Below are 21,865 nucleotides of genomic sequence, written 5' to 3' on the forward strand. Positions count from 1 at the left end.
GTCACCACTGGCCCAGTAACAGCCTCTACCACGTATATTGTTGAAACTACAACCTCAGTGGCGAGTGCCACAACAACAAGCCCTGAAACAACAGTTGTAACATCAAAACCTTCTGTTGAAACCACAACCACTGAAGTACTGTCAGGAACAACTCAGGGAACCACAGCCATTTCTCCAGAAACAACTCCATCAGAAGGAACTACAGGAAGCGGGACAACACAACCGCCTCCAGAAGTCACCACTGGCCCAGTAACAGCCTCTACCACGTATATTGTTGAAACTACAACCTCAGTGGCGAGTGCCACAACAACAAGCCCTGAAACAACAGTTGTAACATCAAAACCTTCTGTTGAAACCACAACCACTGAAGTACTGTCAGGAACAACTCAGGGAACCACAGCCATTTCTCCAGAAACAACTCCATCAGAAGGAACTACAGGAAGCGGGACAACACAACCGCCTCCAGAAGTCACCACTGGCCCAGTAACAGCCTCTACCACGTATATTGTTGAAACTACAACCTCAGTGGCGAGTGCCACAACAACAAGCCCTGAAACAACAGTTGTAACATCAAAACCTTCTGTTGAAACCACAACCACTGAAGTACTGTCAGGAACAACTCAGGGAACCACAGCCATTTCTCCAGAAACAACTCCATCAGAAGGAACTACAGGAAGCGGGACAACACAACCGCCTCCAGAAGTCACCACTGGCCCAGTAACAGCCTCTACCACGTATATTGTTGAAACTACAACCTCAGTGGTGAGTGCCACAACAACAAGCCCTGAAACAACAGTTGTAACATCAAAACCTTCTGTTGAAACCACAACCACTGAAGTGCTGTCAGGAACAACTCAGGGAACCACAGCCATTTCTCCAGAAACAACTCCATCAGAAGGAACTACAGGAAGCGGGACAACACAACCGCCTCCAGAAGTCACCACTGGCCCAGTAACAGCCTCTACCACGTATATTGTTGAAACTACAACCTCAGTGGTGAGTGCCACAACAACAAGCCCTGAAACAACAGTTGTAACATCAAAACCTTCTGTTGAAACCACAACCACTGAAGTACTGTCAGGAACAACTCAGGGAACCACAGCCATTTCTCCAGAAACAACTCCATCAGAAGGAACTACAGGAAGCGGGACAACACAACCGCCTCCAGAAGTCACCACTGGCCCAGTAACAGCCTCTACCACGTATATTGTTGAAACTACAACCTCAGTGGCGAGTGCCACAACAACAAGCCCTGAAACAACAGTTGTAACATCAAAACCTTCTGTTGAAACCACAACCACTGAAGTACTGTCAGGAACAACTCAGGGAACCACAGCCATTTCTCCAGAAACAACTCCATCAGAAGGAACTACAGGAAGCGGGACAACACAACCGCCTCCAGAAGTCACCACTGGCCCAGTAACAGCCTCTACCACGTATATTGTTGAAACTACAACCTCAGTGGCGAGTGCCACAACAACAAGCCCTGAAACAACAGTTGTAACATCAAAACCTTCTGTTGAAACCACAACCACTGAAGTACTGTCAGGAACAACTCAGGGAACCACAGCCATTTCTCCAGAAACAACTCCATCAGAAGGAACTACAGGAAGCGGGACAACACAACCGCCTCCAGAAGTCACCACTGGCCCAGTAACAGCCTCTACCACGTATATTGTTGAAACTACAACCTCAGTGGCAAGTGCCACAACAACAAGCCCTGAAACAACAGTTGTAACATCAAAACCTTCTGTTGAAACCACAACCACTGAAGTACTGTCAGGAACAACTCAGGGAACCACAGCCATTTCTCCAGAAACAACTCCATCAGAAGGAACTACAGGAAGCGGGACAACACAACCGCCTCCAGAAGTCACCACTGGCCCAGTAACAGCCTCTACCACGTATATTGTTGAAACTACAACCTCAGTGGCGAGTGCCACAACAACAAGCCCTGAAACAACAGTTGTAACATCAAAACCTTCTGTTGAAACCACAACCACTGAAGTACTGTCAGGAACAACTCAGGGAACCACAGCCATTTCTCCAGAAACAACTCCATCAGAAGGAACTACAGGAAGCGGGACAACACAACCACCTCCAGAAGTCACCACTGGCCCAGTAACAGCCTCTACCACGTATATTGTTGAAACTACAACCTCAGTGGCGAGTGCCACAACAACAAGCCCTGAAACAACAGTTGTAACATCAAAACCTTCTGTTGAAACCACAACCACTGAAGTACTGTCAGGAACAACTCAGGGAACCACAGCCATTTCTCCAGAAACAACTCCATCAGAAGGAACTACAGGAAGCGGGACAACACAACCGCCTCCAGAAGTCACCACTGGCCCAGTAACAGCCTCTACCACGTATATTGTTGAAACTACAACCTCAGTGGCGAGTGCCACAACAACAAGCCCTGAAACAACAGTTGTAACATCAAAACCTTCTGTTGAAACCACAACCACTGAAGTACTGTCAGGAACAACTCAGGGAACCACAGCCATTTCTCCAGAAACAACTCCATCAGAAGGAACTACAGGAAGCGGGACAACACAACCGCCTCCAGAAGTCACCACTGGCCCAGTAACAGCCTCTACCACGTATATTGTTGAAACTACAACCTCAGTGGTGAGTGCCACAACAACAAGCCCTGAAACAACAGTTGTAACATCAAAACCTTCTGTTGAAACCACAACCACTGAAGTACTGTCAGGAACAACTCAGGGAACCACAGCCATTTCTCCAGAAACAACTCCATCAGAAGGAACTACAGGAAGCGGGACAACACAACCGCCTCCAGAAGTCACCACTGGCCCAGTAACAGCCTCTACCACGTATATTGTTGAAACTACAACCTCAGTGGCGAGTGCCACAACAACAAGCCCTGAAACAACAGTTGTAACATCAAAACCTTCTGTTGAAACCACAACCACTGAAGTACTGTCAGGAACAACTCAGGGAACCACAGCCATTTCTCCAGAAACAACTCCATCAGAAGGAACTACAGGAAGCGGGACAACACAACCGCCTCCAAAAGTCACCACTGGCCCAGTAACAGCCTCAACCACGTATATTGTTGAAACTACAACCTCAGTGGCGAGTGCCACAACAACAAGCCCTGAAACAACAGTTGTAACATCAAAACCTTCTGTTGAAACCACAACCACTGAAGTACTGTCAGGAACAACTCAGGGAACCACAGCCATTTCTCCAGAAACAACTCCATCAGAAGGAACTACAGGAAGCGGGACAACACAACCGCCTCCAGAAGTCACCACTGGCCCAGTAACAGCCTCTACCACGTATATTGTTGAAACTACAACCTCAGTGGCGAGTGCCACAACAACAAGCCCTGAAACAACAGTTGTAACATCAAAACCTTCTGTTGAAACCACAACCACTGAAGTACTGTCAGGAACAACTCAGGGAACCACAGCCATTTCTCCAGAAACAACTCCATCAGAAGGAACTACAGGAAGCGGGACAACACAACCGCCTCCAGAAGTCACCACTGGCCCAGTAACAGCCTCTACCACGTATATTGTTGAAACTACAACCTCAGTGGTGAGTGCCACAACAACAAGCCCTGAAACAACAGTTGTAACATCAAAACCTTCTGTTGAAACCACAACCACTGAAGTGCTGTCAGGAACAACTCAGGGAACCACAGCCATTTCTCCAGAAACAACTCCATCAGAAGGAACTACAGGAAGCGGGACAACACAACCGCCTCCAGAAGTCACCACTGGCCCAGTAACAGCCTCTACCACGTATATTGTTGAAACTACAACCTCAGTGGTGAGTGCCACAACAACAAGCCCTGAAACAACAGTTGTAACATCAAAACCTTCTGTTGAAACCACAACCACTGAAGTGCTGTCAGGAACAACTCAGGGAACCACAGCCATTTCTCCAGAAACAACTCCATCAGAAGGAACTACAGGAAGCGGGACAACACAACCGCCTCCAGAAGTCACCACTGGCCCAGTAACAGCCTCTACCACGTATATTGTTGAAACTACAACCTCAGTGGTGAGTGCCACAACAACAAGCCCTGAAACAACAGTTGTAACATCAAAACCTTCTGTTGAAACCACAACCACTGAAGTACTGTCAGGAACAACTCAGGGAACCACAGCCATTTCTCCAGAAACAACTCCATCAGAAGGAACTACAGGAAGCGGGACAACACAACCGCCTCCAGAAGTCACCACTGGCCCAGTAACAGCCTCTACCACGTATATTGTTGAAACTACAACCTCAGTGGCGAGTGCCACAACAACAAGCCCTGAAACAACAGTTGTAACATCAAAACCTTCTGTTGAAACCACAACCACTGAAGTACTGTCAGGAACAACTCAGGGAACCACAGCCATTTCTCCAGAAACAACTCCATCAGAAGGAACTACAGGAAGCGGGACAACACAACCGCCTCCAGAAGTCACCACTGGCCCAGTAACAGCCTCTACCACGTATATTGTTGAAACTACAACCTCAGTGGCGAGTGCCACAACAACAAGCCCTGAAACAACAGTTGTAACATCAAAACCTTCTGTTGAAACCACAACCACTGAAGTACTGTCAGGAACAACTCAGGGAACCACAGCCATTTCTCCAGAAACAACTCCATCAGAAGGAACTACAGGAAGCGGGACAACACAACCGCCTCCAGAAGTCACCACTGGCCCAGTAACAGCCTCTACCACGTATATTGTTGAAACTACAACCTCAGTGGCGAGTGCCACAACAACAAGCCCTGAAACAACAGTTGTAACATCAAAACCTTCTGTTGAAACCACAACCACTGAAGTACTGTCAGGAACAACTCAGGGAACCACAGCCATTTCTCCAGAAACAACTCCATCAGAAGGAACTACAGGAAGCGGGACAACACAACCGCCTCCAGAAGTCACCACTGGCCCAGTAACAGCCTCTACCACGTATATTGTTGAAACTACAACCTCAGTGGCGAGTGCCACAACAACAAGCCCTGAAACAACAGTTGTAACATCAAAACCTTCTGTTGAAACCACAACCACTGAAGTACTGTCAGGAACAACTCAGGGAACCACAGCCATTTCTCCAGAAACAACTCCATCAGAAGGAACTACAGGAAGCGGGACAACACAACCGCCTCCAGAAGTCACCACTGGCCCAGTAACAGCCTCTACCACGTATATTGTTGAAACTACAACCTCAGTGGCGAGTGCCACAACAACAAGCCCTGAAACAACAGTTGTAACATCAAAACCTTCTGTTGAAACCACAACCACTGAAGTACTGTCAGGAACAACTCAGGGAACCACAGCCATTTCTCCAGAAACAACTCCATCAGAAGGAACTACAGGAAGCGGGACAACACAACCGCCTCCAGAAGTCACCACTGGCCCAGTAACAGCCTCTACCACGTATATTGTTGAAACTACAACCTCAGTGGCGAGTGCCACAACAACAAGCCCTGAAACAACAGTTGTAACATCAAAACCTTCTGTTGAAACCACAACCACTGAAGTACTGTCAGGAACAACTCAGGGAACCACAGCCATTTCTCCAGAAACAACTCCATCAGAAGGAACTACAGGAAGCGGGACAACACAACCGCCTCCAGAAGTCACCACTGGCCCAGTAACAGCCTCTACCACGTATATTGTTGAAACTACAACCTCAGTGGCGAGTGCCACAACAACAAGCCCTGAAACAACAGTTGTAACATCAAAACCTTCTGTTGAAACCACAACCACTGAAGTACTGTCAGGAACAACTCAGGGAACCACAGCCATTTCTCCAGAAACAACTCCATCAGAAGGAACTACAGGAAGCGGGACAACACAACCGCCTCCAGAAGTCACCACTGGCCCAGTAACAGCCTCTACCACGTATATTGTTGAAACTACAACCTCAGTGGCGAGTGCCACAACAACAAGCCCTGAAACAACAGTTGTAACATCAAAACCTTCTGTTGAAACCACAACCACTGAAGTACTGTCAGGAACAACTCAGGGAACCACAGCCATTTCTCCAGAAACAACTCCATCAGAAGGAACAACAGGAAGCGGGACAACACAACCGCCTCCAGAAGTCACCACTGGCCCAGTAACAGCCTCTACCACGTATATTGTTGAAACTACAACCTCAGTGGCGAGTGCCACAACAACAAGCCCTGAAACAACAGTTGTAACATCAAAACCTTCTGTTGAAACCACAACCACTGAAGTACTGTCAGGAACAACTCAGGGAACCACAGCCATTTCTCCAGAAACGACTCCATCAGAAGGAACTACAGGAAGCGGGACAACACAACCGCCTCCAGAAGTCACCACTGGCCCAGTAACAGCCTCTACCACGTATATTGTTGAAACTACAACCTCAGTGGCGAGTGCCACAACAACAAGCCCTGAAACAACAGTTGTAACATCAAAACCTTCCGTTGAAACCACAACCACTGAAGTACTGTCAGGAACAACTCAGGGAACCACAGCCATTTCTCCAGAAACAACTCCATCAGAAGGAACTACAGGAAGCGGGACAACACAACCGCCTCCAGAAGTCACCACTGGCCCAGTAACAGCCTCTACCACGTATATTGTTGAAACTACAACCTCAGTGGCGAGTGCCACAACAACAAGCCCTGAAACAACAGTTGTAACATCAAAACCTTCTGTTGAAACCACAACCACTGAAGTACTGTCAGGAACAACTCAGGGAACCACAGCCATTTCTCAAGAAACAACAACAACAAAAACAACAAAAACAACAACAACAGTTGTAGTCACAGAAAGTGCACAAACATCAACTGTTGTTACAGAACCAGTAATTGTAGTGTCAACTGTAATTCCAGGAGGTACAACTTCCATTGCCCCATTAACAAAGACACTTCCAGGCAGCAACACTGTTACAACTACAACATCATGTGTCTGCATTGTCAATGGGACTACACATCGTCCTGGTAGGTGCTTTTTCATTTTCCATTTTCACATTATCATTTGTCCCTCATCATGATTTTCAGCACCTTTTTACTTGTTTTTTAAGAGAAACTTTTCCCCCAAAAATTGTTCTCATTTAAATGTTTAAAAGGAATTTCTCGATTTAATATTCAGAACTTCAGTTTGAAAGCCTTCTTTTCTCTTTTCTATCACGCTATATTTAACATGATTTAAACATTTGATCAAACAGTGAACAATAATCAATCCATCAACAATAATCAATTTAACACGTTAACACAATGAAAACGTGTTACACTTAGTTTGTAATTGTTAAGATAGTCTATATCATGTTCACGCCCAACACCAAGCAATTGTACATGATGATTTGCTCTAGTTTTCAGCATTAGTTTTCCCCTGTTTTGCTATTCGTGGTAACACTGTCCGGAGACTTGTGGCCCATTTACGGCAGCTTGTTTTTCATTCATTTTCAGAAATATCCTGACACACATGCATTAAATTATCTCTCAAAAAAGAACTTAGATGGGTAAGATGTTATAATACAGTACACAACATTGTGAGCAGTTATTTGGTTAACTGTGAGGAACAAATTTGGAACAACCTGATAATTAATGAGTCTTAATAAATAGTTCCTGAATAACTTTGAATCCAAGACTATGTAGTTGATAATGATGACTAGAGAATGGACTAGGACAGGGGTTGTTAACCCGCGGATCCGGAGCCACATGCGGCTCCTCTGTTGTGGCTCCCTGAGTCCTCCGTCCACACGTTGAATATGCATTGTTTTCGAGATGATCTCCGTCCAGACTTAAACGCCTGAAAACGAATATCACGTGACTATTCATGTACACTGGGCATGCAGTGGGTGCCGGTGTTACGTCCTACTGGTTTTCAAACCTACTGGTTTCCTTCCGTGCGTGTGTTGTGTTCGCGTAACAGCAGCAGCTGTTTTCTGCCTCTGTTGCCAGATTCGTCACACATTCACAAACATATTGCTGGTGATCTAAAAGCCACATCTCATATATATTGCGGGGATTACGATTGTATAAGTGAGCACTACATCACAGCCACGTATGAAGAAATACATTGAAGAAAATATATTTCTGGGAAGACCGCATCAACCTGGATTCGAACCCTGTCGAGCAAAATTGTAAAAAATTCACAAACGGCCGCGCTACGGATCTGCCACTTACATCTTACGTCGCTGTCAGCGGCTTTCCGTCAAGTTGCCAACAAACAATGTAATGTTGAAAGATGCTTCCAGAACAAACACACAGCATTAGCTGAAAGTATCACGCTGGAGATGAGCGAAAAAGAGCGATTCCTCAACTGCTGCAGCAAACTCTCCTCTTCATAAGATTTTGATATTGTTAGAACACGTAAAATAGCAACAAAATGTCAACAATTGTCTTTATTCTTGTTTGAGTTTCATAAATACAACAAACTATAGTTTTTGTATATGTAATATAACTATGTATAAAACTTTATAAACTGTGACATCAAATAGCTTTTGCGGCTCCAGACGAATTTTATTTGGTGGAAAATAGGGCAAAATGGCTCTTTGGATAGTAAAGGTTGCCGACCCCTGGACTAGGAGATACTACATTAATGAATCATTAGATAGTGATTAGTTCACAAATATCTGCAAATCATCAGTCGCATGTTTTCCATTATCCTCCATCCATTTAAATTGTCGGTAAATTGCCGCTGAGTGTTGGTTGGTGCAGCATGTACTCAGCTAAGCTACATTTACATATGCTTACACCACTGCAATAGATTGAGTTCAGTTACAGTTCAGTAACTTCAGTAACTGAATAAAAGAGTTACACAATGAATTGTTGAGAACAGAAAAATGTGTTGTTTTAGATGTTGTGTTCCAGATTCCTAGCTCCTCGTTCGACCCAGAAATCATTCTGGCCCGCCATCATGAAGGCCGTTTTAATGTTCTTATTTCTGCTCATTGGATAAACGAGGAGCATTCTAAGAGGAGGCATGAGCATTTTTCGTCAGGGCTATAGTGAGATAGTCACAAAGTAATGAGGGATTACTTAGTAACTACACTGTATAATATATCACTTTCCTTGGGGTGCCCAAAATTAATGTTTAAGTAATAAGTAATTAACAATTTGTTATTATCTAGTGCCGCTTAGGATTAATGTAGTATACTCATGTAGAAAGTGGTCAGAATGTCGGTTCAGAGATATTTATGATTGAATCATTACATATTACCAATTACCATTGAATTATTAAATTAGTATCTCCCATCTGTTCTGTTGTGTAATTTTCTTGCTTTACAATACATTACCTGGCCATGGTCATATATGATACTTAAAAGTTTTTTATTGGTACGTTGCAACGTATACAATAACTTGTAGCACTAGCATAGCACTGCAACAAGTTTATCCTTACTCTGTTTATCTGTGTCTCAGAGTTTAAGCTCACTGCTGACCTACAGCAGGCTGCCAAATATTCTCTTTTGTTTTGTTGTGGCTAGGGTTACAGTGTGTGTTTGTTTTTGTTCTAATATCTACTCTCTATTTAATATGTATTATGTGCTGCTCTGTGTCCCCCAAGTTGCGCCACTGTTTCAAATCTAAAGAAAATGGCAGCCCACTAGCTACCTGAATAGGACACAGAGTCACAAACGGGCCAGAATAGTGATAAGTGCTTTTGAACAACCTTCTTGGACTTTCGGAAGGCACAAACTGGGGCTTGAAATAATCAAGGCTTGGTCTGCTCACAATAGCTCAGAGTTGGCTTTACAAAATAGATTAATCCTGGTTCAGTCTCAGGCTCGTTTAATAAATGCTTTCACATTGAGAGCCACCTGAGCACAGCTCATTGCCTTTTTTTTTAAAGCAGGGTTGTTTTTGGTCTGAACACCCACTAAATCCTCTCATTTATCATATTTGTAATTAATTAGTAAAGTTTATTTGGTGCACTAAACTTTTAGTTCGACTCTTATTTTTACAGGGGACATGCTGTACAATGTCACTGATGGCTTCGGTTGGTGTTTCGCTGCATTGTGCAATGCATCTTGTAAACTTGAGACGCAATCCGGTCTATGTCCTTCAACACCGATACCCAGCACAGCCGCAAGTTCTACCACTCCAGAGCTTGGAGGCACTACAAAGTCCTCAGTGACTACCAGCCCCCCAGCTACTACCAGCTCTCCTTCCACTCCATCAACCACCCTGTCTACACCTACCACTGACTGCAATGATGGGAATTCAACAAGAACGGTGGGATATAGATAACATTTATTTGAATTCTTTCTAAAAGATTTTGAGCATTTTATTTCCCCAATAGCTGCTTTGTGTCCAGTAAATGGTAAATGGACTGTACTTGTATCGCGCTTTTCTAGTCAACCACTTAAAGCATTTTAACACTACATGTCATCATTCACCCATTCACACCCATTCATACACTGATGGCAGGGGCTACCATGCAAGGTGCCACCTGCCAAAAGAGCACTGGATCATAAACAGGACTATATTTATGTTGTAATATGAAGAATAAAGAGGAAACTCTTTCATTCCCAGATTGTCCATGATAAGTTTTGCATGTAAAACAATCAACTCTAACTGATTTAAACTTTAAAAGTGATTTTAGAAATTACGAAAACACATGCAAAATATAAGACCATATTTTTTATTATACTTTAATTTCATATATGGCACTATGGTGATAGTTGATCTGCTCATGTTTATTGTACGAATCATTGTTATGCCAAATGAAATCATGCACTATAATGTACGGAACATTTCTGCAGGGATATATCCAGTAAATTCAACTTGTAAAGAGTTATCTGCTCTGGGCACAATATTTGAGCTGCTGTGATGATAAATCAGCATTTTACAGACAACAATAAGTTTCCTTTTGAGGCAATGGATGCCCAACCTTTTAGTGCATCATGGAGGGGGGTGAAAGTAGTGAATGGGATTGTCCATGATTCTCACGGCCTTTAACACGGCCACGAATATTGTATATTGTATTCTTTCTGAACCCACCCTGTATCCTGGCCACGCAATTACCTTTATAATATTGATATTAAAGTGCATTTGGAAAGCCCCCGATGCACTGGTTGGGGTGCAGAAAATACATAACATTACAGTCATTTAGCAGACACTTTTATCCAAAGCGACAATTCAGATTCTATCACATTTCTACAGCGTAGGCACAGCTACGGGAGCAATTTTTGGGGTTAAGTGTCTTGCTCAAGGACACATCGACGTGCGATTAACGGAACCGGGAATCAAACCACCGATCCTCTGATTGAAGGACGGCCCTGCTATCCATTTAGCCACAGTTGCCCTGCAATGCAAAAAAAAATCTGTTGAATTATACTTCATTGTTATACACACACATCGTTTCCTGTATGACTCACTGCTTCTCGATACCCATCCAGAATGGAGAGTCCTGGAAGGTCAGCAACTGCACCACGGCTACCTGCACCGATGGCAAGATCATACAAATATCCGCTGCCTGTGCCACAGTACAACCGCTCATCTGTGCAAATGGCCGCAAAGCTGCTGAAGTCTATGATGAAGACGGATGCTGCTTCCACTATGAATGTGAATGTAAGTTGACCTGTGGTAGTAAGTGGTAACCTTTACGAACAGGTTACCACTTTTTTTTCCTTTTAAATGCAGGAGAGAATTTGGTGTCAATATGCTCAGACTATTTACATATCTTCATGTAAAATAAAATGAACTATTTACTGGAGAGCACTGAGGGCCTAAATTGCTTCAGTAATAGCAGTTACTAAAGCAACTATCTACCAAAACAAATACTGTTGTCAATATTATTTGCCAATAAACAAACATAGCCTTCTTGGTGGAGGTAATTGTGCTTTCTGCCTCTTCTAGTTGATACTTATTGTTTCCATTCATGGCTCTTCTTATCCTGCAGGTGTGTGCAGTGGCTGGTCCGGATCCCACTACATGACATTTGATGGAAAGTCATACAGTTTCAACGAGAACTGCTCTTACTACCTGGTCAAAGAGATTGTCCCTAAATATAACCTGACTATAATATTAAACAAGCATGACTGCGCTCATTCAGACGGCCCATTCTGTCCCCCGTCTCTCACTGTAACTTACAAATCCAACAAGGTCATTTTGACTCAGTTGAAGACTGCAGAAACAGCAACGAATATGGTAAGCAACCAGATATTGTCGCAGACATTTATTGTTTTAGTGTTAGTAACTCACTTCTGTTATTACTTTGAGAGTACTTTTCTAAAGTGGTGTGGTGCATTGTACAGTTAGAAAAGCTGCTGTGCTTCACAGTCTTCTCTAATGTGTTTTTTCACTTTGTCCTACAGGTGTTTGTGAATGAGAAACGGATCTATCCCGCCTTCCAAAATTCTGTCCTAAGCATCACGGGCACAGATATGGTGACCACATTGGTGATACCTGGGATCAACACAAAAGTGGTCTATAGGACCGCCTCGTTCAGCGTTGACCTTCCTTATTCCTTGTTTGGTGGAAAAACTGAGGGACAGTGCGGTGAGTTAGCAGACCACTTGATACTTAACGTGACCTCATCATTGGGTGAAAGAACTTAGAAACATTTCAATGCCACTTATAACCAGAGGGCACTATTGAGAGCAGCCTGTTGCACCTCCTGACACTTCCCTGTTACTGGCAGCCTGCAGTTATTGTAGGATAGGCCTCATGTTTAGTGCAGAGTTCAAATAGTCAATACAACAATTCACAGATCTGGAACAACCGGAATGAACAGAAGAACTGGAAAACCCTAAATAATTCCTAAGAAACTAATATGTAGTACAGCTGAGAACAAACACTGAGAATCTAGAAGGTAAAACTAAAAGTTTCAATCCAAGTCAACAATCACATTTAAATCATGATGATGATAATATGGTTAACAGAATATTAAGTTTGAAAATGCATATTAATAATAACGGACCACTTGTGCATTTTCTTTGTCAGAGAAATGTGTTAAATACAACAAATTCTCTTAAATCGCTGGTTCGTTCTATTTAGGAACAACTCTGTTGATCTGGTTCTTGCATGAGCCCCAACGCTTTGGCTTCAGACTCCCGTCTCTTCTTTTTCAGGGACCTGTGACAACGCCCAGAACAATGACTGTCGAACTCCAAATGGCCAAGTGGAAAGCTGCTCCGTCGCTGCTGGCCAGTGGAATGTTCCGGGTACACCCTGTGTCACCCCCACAATCCCAACAACTACGACCACTTCAAACACACCTTTCTCAACAACACCGTCTACTTGCAAACCTGCCATTTGTGAAGTCCTAACCAGCAGGTGAGGGGAACCACAAAATAATGAAAAGTCTTCATTCTCTCAGGCTTTAAGGCACAATTATGTTGTATGAAGCTAATTCTGCGTCCATCCTGTTAGCTTGTAATCACAACCACATTAAAGAGTCTGGAATGATTCTATTCAGAGATAAGACAAAGCTCAAACTTGGAGTGGAATAGGATTCTGGCATATCATCTATTGAAGGTTTAGAGGTTATCAGGTTTTCAGATTTCCTCCTCTACAGATATATGTAGATCTAGATGTAGTTGTGTTTTTTTTCCAGAAGCCTTGAATGTTGGGGCATTATGACATTTTTCTGCATGCAGTTTTGGATGTGAAACAGCTTCATTTATTGGCAAATGGAGAGCCTAAAAAGTAGAACTCCACGTTTGACTTAAGGTAGACCTGTAGCTGGATGATGTGGTACAGCTTGCTGTAGTTTAACAGTGAATGAAGGAGACTGTTGCCAGTTAATGAAATCAGTGGAACCAATCTCAACAAATACAAATTGAAAATTGTAGGTCTATTTTATTGCTCTCTAGTCATAATTTTGTCAGTGAAAATGTTGACAATAATCATTTGTTGACATTCTTGAATTGCTGGATTGCTTTTCCATTACGTCTTAGATGATGTTTATGTATTTCTGGTCACTTTTCCTGACATGCTGTTTCTGGCTTGTATGTTCCTTCTAGTGTTTTTGCACCGTGCAATACAGTCATACCCCCAGGAGCATTTGTGACATCCTGTAGGTCTGACATTTGCGACAGTGGCAACAATGGCTGCACCAGCCTGGAGGCCTATGCCACTCAGTGCTCTGATGCAGGAGTCTGTATCGACTGGAGGAATTCAACCAATGGGCAGTGTGGTAAGATATATAGCTAACAGTTTACAGAACTAGAAGTGGTGCATGGAGTTCTGACAAATGTGTCTATAAACATATCTCCATTTTACAGGGCTCAACTGTACAAGTAACAAGGTGTACAAGGCCTGTGGCTCCACTGTAGAGCCTACATGCGATGACAGGTAACGAATAAATCAATAATGTGTTTTTTTTGTTTATTTTCTTATTTTTAATTTAGAGATGTTGACATTTATACACCACTTGCCTGATTGAAATGCTTACATTTCCACTTCCCTGAATTAAGATGATGCTTAATGTCCTTAGTGGAGATTGTTTTGTTTTGTCACTGTGTGAGAAGGATGGATAGATAGTGAGCCCTGTTGTGTCTGTAATAACCAATCATTTCCTTTCTGATATCAGATACAACCAAAGGTTCCAGGCATCCCAGAACAACACTAAGGAGGGTTGCTACTGTCCTCAAGGCACCATCTTATTCAACACAGTCCAGGACACATGTGTGGCCTCCTGCGGTAAGATGAGATCCTAAAGAAAGCTTGAATTTTCTCAAAAGCATTAGCTTGAAGCACAACTCACCCTACAAACACTTGTTTCTGTTTGAATCTCAGGTTGTGTTGGACCTAATGGAAAACCCAAACAGGTGAGAGCTCTGCCTGTCGCATGTATTTGTATTCTCTAGCAAAGCATGAGTTGTGTGTCTGAACTGGCTCCTGTCTCTTAATTAAACAGCCTGGTGACACATGGACAAGTGACTGCAACACCTGCACGTGTGACAACGATTCCATAAGCATCCAGTGCGAGCCCGTTCAGTGCCCAGTAGCAATTACGGCCATCTGCAACAAACCTGGCCATGAGCTGGTCAACAAGACAAATGGCTGCTGCTCAACACAGTCTTGTGGTCAGTTGCAGTGTCACAGAACTCCATGTGATTCTGTCACTTTGTAGCCTTGATGCCACAAAGTGATAGTTGTTGGTAGTACAACATGCCTCTGAAGCGATGAAGGCCTTCTTTTTATCGGTTTTGAACTTGTAATCGTATATATATATCATCTCCACCTGATATTAACACGTGATCTGTCCATCTGAACACCTCAATGAATGTTACGATTATTTTAGCTATTTAGTGAATGTAGGACTGAATCTTTAAAACTGAAGCTCCCCTCACAAGTGTGAGACAGTACCATTGTTAGCTCAGTTGTAGCATGGACTGCGCCAGGTGGTAGCCAAGCTATCGATCCTATTGCCGCTGCTCATGGGAAGATGGGTTGTACTGAATCGGACGCAGGAGACTGAACTCATTACCAAACCGAAGACATCAGAATCAGCACAGTCATATCAGAGCGTCATCATGTGATTGCTTCCTGATGTACATACTGAAATATATTCAGTATATTACACTTATTTAGCCGACGCTTTTATCCCAAAGCGACTTATAATAAGTGCATTCAACCATGTGGGTAGAGAAAATTTAACTTCATGGAATATGCTGAACTGCTCCGAGTTGCTCCCTTATGAGACAAAAGGAGAACGAGTTTTACTTACGGGACCGTTTTCAGTCTGCGATGGAAGTCGTGTAGAGTTTCTGATGTGGATAGGACAGAGATGATGAGGACTCTCATCATTACCAAAGGCCATGATCAGATGTCATTATCCAGATTAATGTTAATACCAGGTGGAGATTGGGTCTTACTTTACCTTTCAATTGTTCTCGACCACTTTTTAAGCGAGAACCTACCAGTATATGTATGTTGTGTTTGTTTATTCTCTCATGCTTTACATTTATTGATGAAGGGTTAGAAGTGATTGCCTTGTGGAAGAAATAAGACCTGTCCCTCATCCAGTAGCATTATGGACAGGCTTTGAGGTATTTACGGGTAGATGTTTGGAATAAAGTAAACACCAGCAGTAGCTGTTGGGCCTTTAGAGGACCATACCAGTGTTGTTTGCAAACTAACATGTTTTCCCACCCTCAAGCAGCCGGTGGTTTTAGTTATTTTCTGTATGTAAAAAAGCTTTCACACAACATCCTTTGCCTTCTGCTAAATAGTTAAGGGCAAGGCCTTTAACGCCCAGCTGGCTCAGTGACAAGGAGATCAGTCAGCTTCCAGGTGTGAACGTGTCAAACTGTGTCAAAGCAGGGCCTTCCTGAAAAAGAGAGCCTGGGTCTCAGCAGAGTCTCCAGCTAACCTGTAGCGAATCATCTAAAACATGCAGAACTGCTGTTATTCTTCTTTGACTTATTGTCTGAGGCAACTCCCCACATCTCCATAATCACCCCGTCCTTTTGTTCCCAACAGAGTGCAACGTCAACTTGTGTCCCATTCCTGCCCCCTGCCAAGTGGGCTTCCAACTCAACATCATCAACGGCACCTGCTGCAAATCCTACGAGTGTGGTATGTGACTCGACTTCAGCATTATCTTCCAGTCCAGCTAATTCATCTTGAAAGGAGGAATAGTGTACCGTTACAGAGTTCAACCACACGATTGAAACTCATATTAAGAGCTTTTAAAAACAAGAACTTGTTCCATGAATGTTCAGATCTGTTCTGAAGATTTGTTTCTGTGCATCAAGTACAGAGACAGATTAGCCTAGCTTAGCACACATCTGATCTACAGTCAACTTAACGAATGTCTCTTGTTTTGTCTTGCAGTTCCTAAAGGTGTTTGTGTCCACAACATGGTTGAGTACACGGTAAGGACACAGTCCAGACTCCAGATATCAAGATATCATGTCAAAGCTCAGGAACAACAGGGAGGAGGATTCAAATACAGACACAGGCAGAGCAGGTTGAATTACAGGTGCTTTACGTCACTAGAATACAAGTCAGTGTGTGACAACGTCAGAGTCCCTCTGCAGCTTATCAACATTCAACAAAGCTCCTACCTAACCAGTCCAACAACATGCCGTCTGTTATCGGTTTGAATCACAGTGAGGATGTCTTTATGTACCCTGAGATAAAACACTTCTCTGTCCAATGTACTTGTGTTTCTCGCTTCAGTTCTCTTCGGCCAGAACAAAGGAAGAAACAGATAAATTGTTCCTTTTCTCATTCATACTAACTTAATTCAAATGAACGAAGGTAAAAGCATGAGGTCATCCGGACGGACAGGTTACTTAATCACCGGACAGCTTTGTTGCCTGTCGTTCTGGGACAGCAGTGCTACATGGACCAACAGAGGACAATCAAAACAGACTTTGTTGCCTTTTTTCCAATTTTACCTCTTAAAGAAATGGGTGATGAGGAGCATTAGCAGTCGAAACTGAAACTGAACCTCATCTGTCATGAACATTGACGGACATACAGAAACAGGACGAGAATGATAGTTGCTGACAAATAACAATCCAAAACAGACAGATTAGCACAAACCTTCAGTTTGAAGCCTTTTCACTGTGGGATGTATCAGAGAAAGTCCCAGAACTCCTGCTGGTGTTAGCAGGTTACCTCGTGATGTTGCAAATGGCAGCGGTGACAGTCGCCATGATTAGCAGGTAGATCTCTTACATGTAGCATTGTGGTTGGTGCGCTTTGCGATCGCACCACAAACAAACCGAACCAGAGTTTACTTGGAAGTGGTCCTGCATTTGTTTGTGCACCAATTGACAGCCACATCACACCTAATCTGAACCGCATGAAACAGCTTAGACCACAGAGCAGCCCCAGTGCATCTTAAGGGTGCTTTAACTGTTGTGTGCTTTGGTTTTGTTTGTGTGCGTTTGTGTGAACCTTCATTCATTCAAGCTGTGGTGTGGACTAAACAGCTGCACCAAGACCTCTTGAAAATGTGGTTTCTGAACAAATTGTGATCTGGACTGTGTGATACTAAATACATGATATCAGCATGACTGCACTGGTCACACTTAACTGTGAAAGAAGCCATCTTGTTGCATCTGTATGAATGTGGATCTTGTTTTCCCCTTGGTCCAGAACAATTCATTTAAGGTGTGAAAGAATTGCTTCTGAGAGTAAAGCTTTGAATAATGTGTATTTTATAGCCTGGTGCCAAGATACCAACATCAGAAACACCATCAGAGACACCACTAGAAGCACCAGTAATTACAGAACAACCGTCAGCAACCACAAGAGCACCATCCGGAGGAGCTTCCGGAGGAGCAGAAACAACACCATCCGGAGGAGCATCCGGAGGAGCAGAAACAACACCATCCGGAGGAGCATCCGGAGGAGCAGAAACAACACCATCCGGAGGAGCTTCCGGAGGAGCAGAAACAACACCATCCGGAGGAGCATCCGGAGGAGCAGAAACAACACCATCCGGAGGAGCTTCCGGAGGAGCAGAAACAACACCATCCGGAGGAGCTTCCGGAGGAGCAGAAACAACACCATCCGGAGGAGCTTCCGGAGCTTCCAAACCCTGCCAGGACTGTTACTGTGGGCCCAACGTGGATCCCATCACCAAGCTAAACATCATTTCTTGCAAACCTATTGTCTGCAATACAAGCTGCTCCATAGTAAGCTCACTCACAGGACATACCCACACACACATTCACTGTTCAGTAAAATGTATACATTCGTATACCTGAAAATATGACCAGAAAATCCCAGTATCATGTTCCAGCTTTTCAGAAAGTTCCACTACATTTATGGTCTATCCATGAACATTCTGAAGACAAAAAAATAGCTTAACATGGAGGGCACTCAAGAGCCCCCCCCCCCCCCCCCCCCCCCCCCCCCGCGGTTTCTTACAAAGTCAAAGGAGCTTTTGTCTTTTTGTTGTCTCTCTCCCTCACTCTCTCTCACATTGTCTCCAGGGTTATGAATATCAGACTGTAGCTGGCAAGTGCTGCGGTCAGTGTGTTCAGAAGAGCTGCGTCTTCACCACACCTGACAACACAACGCATAACATTGAGGTCAGTACTGCCGCCGTGCGAGTTTCCTCACATTTTGAATGGACCAGAATTTCTGAAAAATGGACGTTTGCTGTGGCAAGATAGTTCTTGTTTAGCTATTGACAATGTCGATATTTGTTAATGAATGTTAGAGAAAGAGAAACATACATATTTATTTGATATAAAGCAAAAAATAAGACGAATCTGACTTATGTTCTGCTCTCCCTGCTGTAACAGGTCAACAAAACATTTGTATCACCTAAAGACAAGTGTATGAAATATACATGTGAGAAGATCAATGGACAGCTTGTTACCAAGGAGACCAAGACAACATGTCCTTACTTTAACCCCTTGGACTGCGAACCTGTGAGTTTATTCTACCCCCCCCCCCCCCCCCCCCCCCCCCTCCTCCTTCCAAACTGTCTGTCTGACCCACAACATACATGAACTGTGTTTTTATCTTTCAGGGTACCGAGACAACAGACGCTAATGGATGCTGCACAACATGTAAGTCAGTGGAGTCACCGTGTTTAATACTGAGTCCAAAATCAGGAACCGACTTTGGAGGACAAATCTGTTGCATTGTGAGAGCCTAAAGGTTGCTGTGTGTTCCAGGCAAGCTGCAGAGCAGCTGTGAGGTCCAGAGTAAGCAGACCGTCATCGAGGTGAAGGACTGCAAGAGCACGCAGACGGTCAACTTGACGTCCTGCGCTGGACAATGTGGAAGCTCGTCCATGTGAGTCTTAATTAGCATCACAGTTTCAACTTAATCGGCTAAACCCCTTCATGTGTGTGTGTGTGCTAAAGGTGGCTCACTGGCTACTGAGCTGTTGTAATCAGTGGAGAGGATAAGAGCTGTTGTGTGTGTGTGTGTGTGTGTACAGATATTCTGCAGCAGCTAACAAGATGGTACACCAGTGTGAGTGTTGCCAAGAGGCCACCACCAGTAAGAAGCAAGTGGAGCTGACCTGTGCCGACGGCTCCAAGGTCCAGCACAGCTACATCGTGGTGGAGACGTGCCACTGCAACAAAGCAGAGTGTGTGGAGGGGACGACGTCCAAGCCATCGCGCCGCAGGAGACGCTGAGCAGACTGCTTCACACTGGACTGAAACCTAGAAACACATTGCGAGACTTAACCTCTGACCTATTCTTTTCAGGTTTTAGTATTTATAGTTAAACATATATATATAGCTCTTTTTTCTGTGTCACCACATTCTACTCCATGTCCACTTTCTTCTTTTTAGGATTTCATGGATAATCATTAATAAAATAACATTTCTGCAATATGAACACTGGTATTGTCATGCTTATTGGAGCCTGGGAATGATTCATGTTCACTAAACATGTTTCTTTCAAATTGCGAGAGAAAAGACAATATAAACAAAACAACAAGAGGACGACAAGGACAGGGAGTACAGGCCAGTTAACAACATTCAGTCAGTGGACGAGCGAACAGAGGTGTGTGTGTGTGAGTGTGTGAAAGAGAGCTATGTGAAATTATAGGAAAGGAAATAAGAAAGGAAATAAATAAAAAAGCAAAAAACAAAAGTCATAAAATAACATCAATAAACATGTGCACTTAATCTTATACTACTAATAATACTACAACAGTAACAATAATAAAACCGTCCGAAGCACGACCGAGGCACCGTCAAGGAGCTCCAGACCAGGTCAGCAGGATCAACTTGAAGTTATTGACAAGACCCTTAAGGGGGGGACTTGTTTTTTTGGGGGGACCCTCAAAAACCCGTTGCACCCGAGAGCGCCCAAATGGTCTCCCGTTCTGTTACGAGGCTCTGTTCCAAATGTCATAGAATGGACTTTTCATACAAAAATATTATTAATGCTTCATACATGCTATATACCAAATTAACGAAGAGATTCTGTTCAACCCGATCCTGCAAGCCAGTGTACACACTCCAAACACAATTCTACACAAACTCAAATAAACAACTAAAAGAATGTCCACAATATCACTCTTTTTTTGCCATGGCTGAGCCGACCACACACTCCAGTAGGCGCTAATAAGAAGAAGCTAAATGCTAACACGGAAAACGGAAATAGCAGAAAACACGCCAATAACACACTGAATCCAAAGATATCTTCAGTATTTCTCTAAGTGAAACCACCACAGAGCTGTGAGCAAACAAGCACCAGAACAACACACCGCTTCACCGCTAATATTTCATAAACTCCTTACCTTTGTGCTGTTTTGATGTAAACAAAGGCATATTTCCCCGGGTCCTACTGTTCTATCAACATCCTGTGACGGCTCTGAACTGTTTCCTAAAAACATTGGGATCAATCTAACCTTAGGGTAACTAACTTTTGACCTATTTCAGTTTTGGCCAATGGGTTTGACCCATGGGGGCGGATCACGGTTTTCGATTATTTTATTGGCTTAAAATTCTGTCAAACAACTCGAAGATCGCATCATACACTCCTCAGACTCTTCCGGTTTTATGTCACATGCGCAAATTGGCCAATCACAGGCTTTAGTAAGGTTCAAATACATCACGTAAAACTCATATTCTGACGAAAATGAGCCATATTTTACAGGTTTTTATATAGCCAAAGCTTTCAAAATGATACCAAACTGCTGTATTAGATAGATTGAACACTATTAGTGATAAAAGAAGTGAAATATAGAGTTATATAATATATAAAAGTACAATAAAACAACTATATCGGCTGCTTCCAAAATCAGAATTGACGTTGGCTGACCAAAGCTGACATGTACACCGGCATTGATTTCTCAGGCATACTTCACTCTATCAAAGCCAATCCTTTTTTTAAAAGGACAAAAGACATGTTGTGATATGATTTGGGAGAGTTTAGGCCTGGCTGTGCATCATTTAAAATCAATAAAAGTGCTTTTTAGGCACAAAAAAAAAGAAAAACCTGAAAATTCTCAATTTGAGCTGTGTG

General features: G+C 43.3%; 2 protein-coding genes across 2 annotated transcripts in view; one reads left to right on the forward strand and one right to left on the reverse strand.

Moving 5' to 3' along the window:
• Positions 1-21,865, reverse strand: part of LOC306702447 (hatching enzyme 1.2-like) — a 219,633-nt gene that overhangs the window by 26,251 nt on the left and 171,517 nt on the right. The gene's annotated exons all lie outside the window — the stretch shown is intronic.
• LOC306702264 (intestinal mucin-like protein) lies at positions 6,595-20,227 on the forward strand. The gene is made up of 19 exons (XM_079167838.1): positions 6,595-6,952; positions 9,921-10,189; positions 11,356-11,527; positions 11,859-12,106; positions 12,274-12,457; positions 13,030-13,234; positions 13,924-14,096; positions 14,185-14,254; positions 14,493-14,602; positions 14,699-14,730; positions 14,820-14,988; positions 16,388-16,483; positions 16,742-16,782; positions 18,085-18,558; positions 18,859-18,957; positions 19,174-19,302; positions 19,404-19,443; positions 19,552-19,672; positions 19,821-20,227. The coding sequence occupies exons 2-19, from the start codon at positions 9,926-9,928 to the stop codon at positions 20,020-20,022; spliced, it is 2,829 nt and encodes a 942-aa protein (XP_079023964.1). The 5' UTR covers positions 6,595-6,952; positions 9,921-9,925; the 3' UTR covers positions 20,023-20,227.

Source organism: Pholis gunnellus (genome assembly GCF_910591455.1).
Source record: "Pholis gunnellus genome assembly, chromosome: 1".
In the NCBI taxonomy this organism is placed as follows: Eukaryota; Metazoa; Chordata; class Actinopteri; order Perciformes; family Pholidae; genus Pholis; species Pholis gunnellus.